The sequence below is a fragment of the Stegostoma tigrinum genome, chromosome 29 (assembly GCF_030684315.1).
Source record: "Stegostoma tigrinum isolate sSteTig4 chromosome 29, sSteTig4.hap1, whole genome shotgun sequence".
Classification (NCBI taxonomy): domain Eukaryota; kingdom Metazoa; phylum Chordata; class Chondrichthyes; order Orectolobiformes; family Stegostomatidae; genus Stegostoma; species Stegostoma tigrinum.
The window spans coordinates 45355355-45367466 of record NC_081382.1 but is presented as its reverse complement, the minus strand read 5'-3'; the positions used below and the strand labels follow the sequence as shown (position 1 = coordinate 45367466).

Below are 12112 nucleotides of genomic sequence, written 5' to 3'. Positions count from 1 at the left end.
GCTCCCTCGTACAAGCTGAAGTCATCATCCTCTGAAAAAGAGTCTCACTGCCCACCCCATCTAATCCTCTGATCATCTTGTATGTCTCTATTAAATCCCCTCTTAGCCTCCTCCTCTCCAATGAGAAGAGACCCATGTCCCTCAGCCTTTCTTCATAAGGCCTGCGCTCCAGACCAGGCAACATCCTGATAAATCTCCTCTGCACCTTTTCTAATGCTTCCCTATCCTTCCTGTAATGCAACGACCAGAACTGTACGCAATATTCCAAATGAGGCCGCACTAGCGTTTTGTACAGTTGCAGCATGACATCACGGCTCCAGAACTCAATCCCTCGCCAATAAAACCTAACACACTGTTAGCCTTCTTAACAGCACTATCAACCTGGGTGGCAACTTTCAAGGATCTATGTACATGGACACCAAGATTCTTCTGGGCATCCACATGACCAAGAATCTTTCCATTGACCCAGTATTCTGCTTTCCTATTATTCCTCCCAGAGTGAATCACTTCACATTTATCCGCATTGAACTCCATTTGCCACCTTTCAGCCCAATTCTGCAGTTTATCCAAGTCTCCCTGCAACCTGCAACATCTTCCACACTGTCCACCACTCCACTGACTTTAGTGTCATCTGCAAACTTACTAACCCATCCACCTATGCCTGCATCCAAGTCATTTGTAAAAATGACAAACAGCAGTGGTCCCAAAACAGATCCTTGAGGCACACCACTAGTAACCGGACTCCAAGCTGAATATTTTCCATCAACCACCAATCGTTGCCTTCTTACAGAAAGCCAGTTTCTAATCCAAACTGCTAAATCTCCCTCAATCCCGTGCCTCTGTATTTTCTCCAACAGCCTACCATATGGAACCTTATCAAAGGCTTTACTGAAGTCCATGTACACCACATCAACTGCCCTTCCCTCATCCACATGCTTGGTCACCTTCTCAAAAAACTCAGAGGTTTGTGAGACGCGACCTGCCCTTGACGAATCCATGCTGATTCTCTCCAATCAAATTGTTGCTTGCTAGATGATTATAAATCCTATCTCTTATAATCCTTTCCAAAACTTTTCCTCCAACAGACGTAAGGGTCACGGGTCTACAATTACCTGGATCATCCCTTCTGCCCTTCTTGAACAAGGGCACAACATTTGCAATCCTCCAGGCCTCTGGTACTAAATCTGTAGACAATGAGGACTCAAAGATCAAGGCCAAAGGCTCCGCCGCCACCACCTCCCTAGTTTCCCAGACAATCCTCGGAAAAATCCCAACTGGCCCAGGGGATTTATCTATGTTCACACCTTCTAGAATTGATAACACCTCCTGCTTACTAACCTTAATACTTTCAATTCTAGTAGCCCGTAATTCAGTCATCTCCTCCACAATATTCTCCTGTTCCTCAGATGAGAAATAATCTTTTAGCACCTCTCCAATCTCCCCAGGGTCCACACACAACTTCCCACTTCTGTCTTTGACTGGCCCTATTCCTACCCTAGTCATCCTCTTATTCCTCACATACCTATAGAAAGCTTTAGGATTCTCCTTTATTCTACCTGCCAATGTCTGCTCATGTCCCCTCCTTGCTCTTCTTAACTCTCTCTTTAAATCCTTCCGAGCTAATCTGTAACTCTCCATTGCCTAATCTGAACCATCTCGGCTCATCATCTCACAAGCCTCCCTCTGTTGCTTGACAAGAGATACAATTTCTTTAGTAAACCACGGTTTCCTTACCTTATCGCTTCCTCCCTGTCTGACAGGGACACACCTATCAAGGACACACAATATCTGTTCCTTAAACCAGCTCCACATTTCATTTGTCCCCATCTCCTGCATTTTGCTAACCCAATCTATGCCTCCTAAGTCTTGTCTAATCACATTATAATTGCCCTTCCCCCATCGATAACTCTTGCCCTGTGGCATGTTCCTATCCCTTTCCATTGCTAAAGTAAACATAACCGAATTATGGTCACTCTCTCCAAAGTGCTCACCTACCCCTAAATCAAACACCTGGCCTGGTTCATTACCAAGTACCAGATCCAGTGTCGCCTCCCCTCTTGTCGGCCCTTCGACGTACTGAGTCAGGAAACCATCCTGCACACATTGGACAAAAACTGATCCATCCGACTTACTAGAGTTATAACATTTCCAGTCAATGTTAGGGAAGTTAGTCTCCCATAATGACCACCCTGTTGCTTTCGCTCCTGCCCAGAATAGTTTTGCTGATCCTCTCTGCCACATCCCTGGAACTTTGCAGGAGCCTATAAGAAACTCCCAGCAGTGTTGCCCCTCCTCTCCTGTTTCTGACCTCAGCCCTGATTCAAAACAGAAGTATTCTGTGCAGCCAGCGAATTGTCCCACTTGACCCCAATATACCCTTGCTGCTGAGCTCCCAGCCCTGCTGCACATTCTAAGAGTAGAAGTCAGCTGTTGTGTTTTTCAACCTGTCCCAACGTTTAATAAAATGATGTTTGATTTTCTTGACATGACGTGGAGATGTCGGTGTGGGACGGGAATGGGTAAGGTCATAAATCACACAACACTAAGTTATAGTCCAACAGGTTTATTTGAAATTGCAAGCTTTCAGAGCTCAGCTGCTTCCTCGGGCATAGGAGCTGAGCTCTGAAAGCTTGAGTTTTCACGTGAACCTGCTGGACTATAACCAGGTCTGGTGTGATTTTTGACGTAGATTATTTTGTGACATTGGCTCCCGTTTCTTGGCTGCCCCTTAAAGCCCTCACGACTTCTGTTAATCCGAAATCTGTTGAACCCACCTTGATCATATTTAATGACCCAGTCTCTCCTCTTCTCTGAGCAGAAAGAGAATTCCAAAGCCTTCCCAGCCTCAGACCTCAAACTCCTGTCTCTGCCTTGTTCTCAAACTAATCCCACTGCTCTGCTGTCAAACTATAACCCTTCATAATTTGCCAAACAAATCCCACTGTCAATTAAAGTAAAGCCACCATAGTTCTCCTGGACCATTGAGCTTCTGTCTTCAGACAGAGAAATGACTGATTAATCTGTGCGTCACCACGCCTCAGGCGAGGGGAGAAGGAGGGTCCTTCATGGTACCTTCTGCCAGTTCAGGAATTGAAACCACACTGATCATGACACTCTACATCTCAAACCAACCATTGAGCTAACTCAACGAAAATTTAAAATTTTTAAAAGCTCCTGACTCCAACTTCCCAACTAGAATAGGTTTTCCTTATTCACCCAATCACATCCTTTCCCAGAAATTGAATAAACAAGATTAAATCCCGTCTTATCCTGTCAGGAATAATATCAACAGTCCCAGCACAGCCTTTCTCATGCGGAGTGTGTTGCATGTGTGCAATTGGCTGCCAGAGGAAGTGAAGGGTGGTGGTACTATTACAACATTAAGAGGCATGTGGATGGGCATATGAATAGGAAGGGTTTAGAGGGATATGGGCCAAATGCTGGCAAATGGGACTGCTTTAATTTAGGATACCTGGTTGGCGTAGATGAGTTGAACCAAAGGATCTTCCAAAGAACCAAAGAAACTGATGTAGGAAGTGCTGCTACCTTGTGGGAATTTGTTGTCATGGCGCTTTGTGATTGTATGTGTGTTGAATTCATCCTCCCAGGTACATTTTAACAGAGATGGATCTCTCATTGTCTCCAGTAGCTACGATGGGTTGTGGTAAGTGCTCTTTGGGTTGTAACAGCTAGAAATTTTGTTTCATGTTTTGTTATAAGTTAAACTGCATTGAAGTGACAGGAATCTGGGCTACAGTGAGCAAAAAAAAAGCAATTACTTGGGCTTATTTCATAACCTAAAGCCATTCCAAGGTACTTTACAGCCAAGGGACTAGTTTTGAAGTATACTCATGTTGTAATTTAAAAGTCTTACCACCAGTCTGAATGGAGTTATTTCTGTAGCACTAGCAAGATAAGTTGCTGTCATTCTGAATCAAATGTAAAACCATACAGCATATTGTGCTACTGATGCTCTAGGTTGGGATCTTGGATGATACCAAGTATCACAGGATTGTCTTATGGGCGGTGGTTAAACGGGCTGGGACTCTGTTCACTGGAGTTTAGAAAAATGAGAGGTGATCTCATTGAAAGATACAGAATTTTTAAGGAACTTGACAGGGTAAATGCTGAGAGAATGTTTCCCCTTATGCGTGAGTCTGACTGCGCAAAGCCTGTCCACCACCGACAAGGCACAAGCTAGGAGTGTGATGGAATACTCTTCATTTGCCTGGATGAGTGCAGCTTCAACAACATTCAAGAAGCTTGGCACAGTCCAGGACAAAGCAGCCCGGTTGACTGGTACTACATCCATAAATTCACCAAGTTTCCTTAGACGGAACCTTCCAAACCCATGACCACTTCCGTTTAGAAGGACATGGGAAGCAGATACATGGGAACACTACCACCTGCAAGTTTCCCCCATAAGCCTGCCCCCCCCCCCCCATGTTTCCTCAACAGGACGGCATGGTGGCTTAGTGGTTAGCACTGCAGCCTCACAGCACCAGGGACCCAGGTTCAATTCCACCCTCAGGTGACTGTCTGTATGGAATTTGCACGTTCTCCCTGTGTCTGCATGAGTTTCCTCCGTGTGCTCTGGTCTCTTCCCACAGTCCAAAGATGTGCAGGTTCGATGAATTGGCCGTGCTAAATTGCCCATTGTGTTCAGAGATGTGCAGGCAAGGTGGGTTACAGGGGGATGGGCCTGGGTGGGATGCTCTGAGGTTTGGTGTGGACTTGTTGGGCCGAAAAGCCTGTTTCCACACTGTAGGGATTCTGTGAATTCTGTTCTATGAAAGTGGTCATCCTGACCTAAGAATATATTTATTTCTTACCTATTATTGGGTCAAAATCCTGGAATTCTCCCCTCTAAGGGCACTGTGGGTCTACTGGAGCACATGAGCTGCAGCTGTTCAAGAAGGCAGTTCACCACCACCTTCTGAAGACAAATAAGCATTGGCCAGCAGTGACAGCTATGTCGCACAAGCGAGTGACAAAAAATGCTAGGCATTATCTGCAGTAGGAAAACTGCTTTAGCGCAATCTTTAATAATAGCTTTTCCTGCTCTTGCAGCCGTATTTGGGACACTGCATCAGGCCAATGCCTTAAAACCTTGATTGGTAAGTGATTTTGAGATCCTTGGGTGTGAAGTGGTGGAATGAAGAATGACAGCAGGGAAGCGACGGAAATGCGACCCTGCAGACTGATCACTGAGCTGTTGGCTGTCTTCATTCTGAGACGGGATTCAAGTTTAAGTAAATAAAGTAGCTGGAAAAGCTCAGCAGGTCTAGCAGCATCTGTGGAGAGAAAGCAAGAGTTAACATTTCAGGTCGACTGACCCTTCCTCAGAATTGATGGTCCTTAAGTTCAGATGCAGAAGGGAGAGTGGGGGATGTGGGTAAGGACTGAACGATAGCTGAGGTTAGAGCCCAAAGTGAGAGACAAGTAGTTGGACAGGCAAAGGAGTTGATAATGATCTAGCTAGGAGGGTGAGTGGCTATTCATGGGGACTGTTAGTGACTAACAATAGATTATGTGTAATAGCAAGCTATGGGATAACAAGACGTGGTGTCTGGGTTTGAGGGAAAAGCATGAGAAAGGTGCTCAAGCCCTAAAGTTACTGAATTCAATATTGAATCCAGAAGGCTGCAGAATTCCCAGTTGGAAAATGAGGTGCTGTTCCTTCAGCTTATGCTAAGTTTTGCTGGAGCACTGCAGCAAGCCTGAGACAGGTGTTGGCCAGGGAGCAGGGTGATGTGTGGCAGTCAACTGGAATATCAGAGATAGCAAGGTCTAGAGCTGCATGGCCACAGCAGGCGATGCAGCATTAAAGGAGCGGGAAGGCTGACATTTCGGGCTGAGATCCTTCTTCAGAAATTCGAGAGGGGAAGGCGTTTCTGAAATAAATACGGAGCGAGGGGGAGGTGGATCAAAGATGGATAGAGAAGATGATACGTGGCGAGGAGGGGATGGAGCCAGTAAAGGTGAGTGTAGGTGGGGAGTTAGAGAGGAGATAGGTCAGACTAGGGAGGACGGACAGGTCGGTGGGGTGGGGGGGGGGCGGGGGTGTGGCGGGATGAGATTAGTAGGTAGGAAATGGGGGTGTGGCTTGAGGTGAGAGGCAGGGGTGGGTGGGAAGGAGGACAGGTTGGGGAGGCGGGGACCAGCTGGGCTGGTTTTGGGATGCCGTGGTGAGGCAGGGAAGGATTTTGAAGCTGGTGAAGTCCACATTGATACCATTAGGCTGCAGGGTTCCCAACGGAATATGAGTTGCTGCTCCTGCAACCTGCGGGTGGCATCATTGTGGCACTGCAGGAGGCCCATGATGGACATGTCATCTAAAGAATGGGAGGGGGAGTGGAAATGGTTTGCGACTGGGAGGTGCAGTTGTTTAGTGTGAACCGAGCGTATTCATTGATGTTTGGGTGGAGGGGGACAAAGGTGAACCCTTTACTGAGGACTGACCGTTCATCGTCAGCAAGGGGGAGGCCTGGGGGTGGGGTGGGATGGTGAACACCCGGCAGGTCTGGGTGCTGCTGTCTCCTCTGGAACTGCTGGCTGTGCAGGTGTCGGTGGAGGGCGGAGCTGGGTAGGCGTTGGCGGCAGCAGAAGTGACGGTAGGTGCGTCCTCGGTGTCTGTGGCGTTGGCCTCGGAAATGGAGGCGGTGACATCTGCAGCGATGTCGATGTTTGCCGTCCTGGAAGTGGTGTACCCAGCAAAAGAGAATGTGACCTCATCTGTGAGTGCTCTGACAGTGGCCACATGGCCAATGGTGGCTTGAACATTGTGGGGAATATCCAGGGTAGGGTTGGGGGTTTGGGAGGTGGAGGAATCCTGTTTTGGGTGGTAGGCACCAGTAAGTTTACTGTACTTAGCTTTTAGTGTCGAATAAAGCTGAGTGGAATTGAGAGTTCAGGTTGTGGATCCTGCAAAGAATAACAAAAAACAGGAGAAGTCCTTTGCAGGTCTGGGAGAGGGAAGCTCTGAGCTGGGGTTAGCTTGATTGTAGTGCCAGGAGGTACAGGCTACCAGTGTGTGTTTCAGGAGGTGCAGGGAGAAATGTTTCAGAAGGATCTCAGTGTTCTGAATGTAGACATTGTCACGGTTGGGGCCAAATTGGCAAGGCCTGAATGTGGACTGTAGCCCATTCGGGATGATCTGGCTCCGTAGGTAGGTACCAAGAAAGGTGATGTGGCTGTGGTACCTGGTTTGGTTCAGGATGTGATCGCCCACTGCTGCCGACACCGCACGGCCCACCACCAACGCTGACGTCACTCCACCCATCGCCTCCACAGCCAGCAGCTCCAGAGGAGACAGTAGCACTCAGCCCTACCAGGTCTTCACTATCCCGCCCAGATCTCCCCCTTACTGAGGACGCATGGTCAGCCCTCAGTAAAGGGCTCACCTTTGTCCCCCATCTACCCATACATTAACAAATACCGGTCACGGTTGAACAGTTTATCCACCGTCTCCAAGCTTACCTTTTCAATCATGAGCCTAACCCTCTCTCTACTGACCCCTTCTCCTCCCCCCCCCCCCCCCCCCCCCCCAACGCACCCCCTCCTCTTGGACACCATCCCAAGTCCTCCTACCCTCCCTCGACCTCTTCACCTCCAATTGCCGTTGAGACATCAATCGCTTCAACCTCTCCACCCCCTCACCCACTTCAACCTCTCCCCTGCAGAATGTGCAGCCCTCCGCTCCCTCTGCTCCCATCCCGACCTCATCATTAAATCTGCGGACAAGGAAGGTGCAGTTGTAGTATGGCGCACTGACCTCTACATCACCGAAGCCCGCCACCAACTCTCTGACGCCACCTCCTATTGTGACCCCTTGATCACAACCCCACTTCCAAGCACCAAAACATCATCTCCCAAACCGTCCACAACCTCATCACCTGAGGTGACCTCCCACCCACAGCCTCCAAACTCATCGTTCCCCAACCCTGTACGGCCCGTTTCTATCTCCTTCCCAAAATCCACAAACCTGACTGTCCTGGCCGACCCATTGTCTCCGCCTGCTCCTGCCCCACTGAACTCATCTCCACCTATCTCAAATCTATTTTCTCCCCTTTGGTCCAGGAACTCCCTACCTATGCCCGTGACACCACCCACACCCTCCCCCTCCTCCAGAACTTTCAATTCCCCGGTCCCCAACACCTCATCTTTACCATGGATGTCCAGTCCCTATACACCTCATTCCCCATACAGATGGCCAAAAGGCCCTCTGCTTCTTTCTGTCCTGCAGGCCTGACCAGCCTCCCTCCACTGACACCCTCGTCCGCCTGGCCAAACTGATCCTCATTCTCAACAGCTTCTGCTTCAATTCCTCCCATTTCCTACAAATGGGGTGGCCATGGTTACCCACATGGGCCCAAGCTATGCCTGCCTCTTTGTAGATTACGTGGAACATTTCCCTCTTCTGTAGCTACATTGCCCCAAACCCCCACATCTTCCATTACATTGACTGTATCGGTGCTGCCTCGTGCTCCCACAAGGAGCTTGAACAGTTCATCCACTTTACCAAAACCTTCCACCCCAACCTCAAGTTCACCTGGACAATCTCTGATACTTCTCGCTCCTTCCTGAATCTTTCTGTCTCCAACTCTGGCAACCACCTAGAAACCAATATTCATTTCAAGCCCACCAACTCCCACAGCTACCTAGAATACACCACCTCCACCCACCCTTCTGCAAAAATGCCATCTTCTATTCCCAATTCCTTCGCCTCCAACGCTTCTACTCCCAGGATGAGGCATTCCACTACTGTACATCTCAGATGACCTCATTTTTCATGGACCGCAACTTCCTCTCCCCCCCCCCCCCCCACCCCACCAAAGTAGTCAAGAATGCCCTCGACCGTGTTCCCCGCATTTCCCGCAACTCATCCCTCACACCCCATCCCCGTAATAACAGCCAAAACAGAATCCCCCTCGTCCTGGTGTACCACCCCACCAACCTCCGGATCCAACGTATCGTCCTCTGACACTTCCGTCATCTGCAATCCGACCCCACCACCAAAGACATTTTTCCCTCCCCACCCTTATCTGCTTTCTGGAGGGACCACTCTCTGCGTGACTACCTTGTCTGCCCCACTCTCCCCACCACCCCCGGCACTTTCCCCTGCAACTGCAGGAAGTGCTAGACCTACCCCTACACCTCCCCCCTCAACCCCACCCCAGGCCCCAAAAAGACTTTCCACATCAAGCAGATGTTCACCTACACATCTGCTAATGTGGTATACTGCGTCCGATGTTCCCATTGTGGCCTCCTCTACATCGGGGAAACCAAGCGGAGGCTTGTGGACTGCTTTGCAGAATACCTATGCTCTGATCGCACTAAACAACTGCACCTCCTAGTCGCGAACCATTTCAACTCTCTCTCTCTCTCTCTCTCTCTCTCTCTCTCTCTCTCTCTCTCTCTCTCTCTCTCTCTCTCTCTCTCTCCCTCCCTCTCTCTCTCTCTCTCTCTCTCTCCCTCCCTCTCTCTCTCTCCCTCTCTCTCTCTCTTTCCCCCCCCCCGCCCCCAATCATTTCCTCATACGATATGTCCATCATGGGCCTCCTGCAGTGCCACAATGATGCCACCTGAAGGTTTCAGGAACAGCAACTCATATTCTGCTTGGGAACCCTGCAGCCCAATGGTATCAATGTGGATTTCGCAAGCTTCAAAATCCACCCCCCACCACACCCCAAAACCAGCCCAGCTTGTCTTGCCTCCCTAACCTGTTCTTCCTCCCATCTATCCCCTCCTCCCACCTCAAGCCACACCCCCATTTCCTACCTACGCTCACTTTCACTGGCTCCATCCCTGCCTCTTTGACCTGTCTGTCTCCTCTCCACCGTCTTCTCTCCACCATCTCTCTATTTATTTCAGAGCTCTCTTCCCCTCCCCCATTTCTGAAGAAGGGTCTAGGCCCAAAACGTCAGCCTTCCTGCTCCCCCGCTGCTTGGCCTGCTGTGTTCATCCAGCTCTACACCTTGCTAACTCAGAATCCCCAGCATCTACTGTTCCTACTATCTTTATAGCTGGAAGATCAGGTTCTTCTTTGCGCGCTAAACGTAGATGTTCTGTGAAGCAGTCACCCAGTCTGCACTTTGTTTCCCCAGTGTAAAGGAGACTGTGTTGTGAGCAGTGAATGCAGCTGATAGATTCTGGGAAGTCCAGGTAAAGTGCTGCCTCATCTGGAAGGTATGTTTGGGCCTCTGGGTATTAGGAGGGATGAAGTAAATGGGCACATGTTGCATGTTCTGTGGTTGCGGGGAAGGTGCTGAGGGGTGTGTAGGGAGTGAAAGAAGAGTAGACCAGGAAGAGTAGACCAGAGTGTCCCAGGGGGTACGGTCCCTGTGGAATACTGATAAATGAGGGAAGGGGAAAAGGTGACTGGTGGCGGCATCTTGCTGGAGTTGGGCAAAGCAACTAATGATCCTCTGGATGTGGATCTTGATGCAGTTGTAGGTAATGACAAGGGGGACCCTACCACAGTTGAGGGAGTGTTTGACTGTTGAAATGCAGGGGATGGAGTCCAGTTGAGGGCCCTGTCAACAAAACTGCTAGGGAATTCTTAGTTGAGGAAGAAGTTGAGCATTTTGAAGGATGCCTTGTTAAAGTTGGCATCATCGGAACAGATGCAATGAAGAACTGGGAGAATGGAATGCTTTGCAGGAAGCAGGATATGAGGATGTATATGACACCTTCCCCTGCAACCACAGAAGATGTAACACCTGTCTGTTTACGTCCTCAGTGTCCAAGGGCTCAAACATTCCTTCCAGGTGAAGCAGTTCTTTACCTACACTTCACACAGTCTAGTCTACTGCATTCACTGCTCACAGTGTGGTCTCCTCTACACTGGGGAGATGAAGCATGGACTGGGTAACTGCTTCACAGAACATCTGTATCCTGCCTGCAGTAAGAACCCTGTGCTTCTAGTTGCCTGCCAATTTAACACACCACCTTGTTGCCTGGCCAACATCTTTGTCTCAGGCTTGCTGTAGTGTAGCTCAGCCCCAACTGGAAGAACCGCACCTCATTTTCTGCTTGAGGGCCCTGCAGCATTCCAGACTCTATGTCAAGTTCACAAAATTTATGGTTTGAGCCTTACCCATGTCTTTCCCCAACCCCTACACAACAGGCCTTGTTGTCGCATAAAAACTTAAAGAACTGCAGATGCTGTAAGTCAAAGAAAAACAGAAATTGCTGCAAAAGCTCAACAGGTCTGTGGAGAGAAATTAGAGTTAATGTTTCGGGTCGAGTGACCCTTCCTCAAAGGATAGGAGGCTTGACCCAAAACGCTAACCGTTGTTATCACGTCCATGTTATCGAGGTTTTTTTTGGTTTTTACAAGTACAAGGTGCTTGTGTGGCACCTCAGCTTCTGTTGCCCTTTTCCTGGTATCTTACTTCTCGTGACCAGTGTTAACTAGTTCAAGTGAAATTAAATTGGGTCTGTTTATAAGCTGAGACAGGCATTGTAGCCTGGCACAATCTGCTCCACATGTTTTCCAGGAGGTATCAGGGCTTGGAACCCTGCTTGATTAAACCAGGATCAATAGACAGGGAGCAGGAATTAGCTACTTGTTCCCAGTCTCTAATCCAGGGGCCACTGGACAATGACAGTTGTGACTGACATCTGCATAGACCAAGGATGAATGTCTCAAATCATTTTGGCTTGCTGTGTTTGGCTGGCTGTTACAATGATTAACAAAGGGCCAGAGTCAAACTTACCTATCCGCTCATGGTGCAGAAATTCCATTGGAAAAATAATTTCTGTGCTCTGGGGGTATTTAAGATCCATTCGGTTGGCCGTGAAGCAGTGGGACCAGTTGTCAATTTCGAACTTTTTCATAACAGTACCTTTCTCTCAACAGATGATGATAATCCTCCTGTGTCCTTTGTGAAATTCTCCCCAAATGGGAAATACATTCTGGCAGCAACACTTGACAAGTAAGGAACTCCTACCTATTATCACATTCACTAATTTCACTCTTGATTAGTGCCTTTTTCCCTAAATTTGGGCTTTCTGGCTGTTTCTAACTTCCCCACTCTGTAGCCCCCTCGCGAAGGCATGAAGAAGATTGATTCTGCACTGGTGGAGATAAATACAAGTCACTTGAACA

The 12112-nt window shown here is 48.7% G+C and overlaps 1 protein-coding gene across 2 annotated transcripts in view; it reads left to right on the top strand.

Moving 5' to 3' along the window:
• Window positions 1-12112, top strand: part of wdr5 (WD repeat domain 5) — a 114029-nt gene that overhangs the window by 84244 nt on the left and 17673 nt on the right. For both annotated transcript variants that reach the window (XM_048559001.2, XM_048559000.2), the window contains exons 8-10: window positions 3609-3664; window positions 5071-5117; window positions 11864-11939. In XM_048559001.2, the coding sequence (XP_048414958.1) occupies window positions 3609-3664; window positions 5071-5117; window positions 11864-11939 (179 nt within the window). The remainder of the gene's footprint in view (window positions 1-3608; window positions 3665-5070; window positions 5118-11863; window positions 11940-12112) is intronic.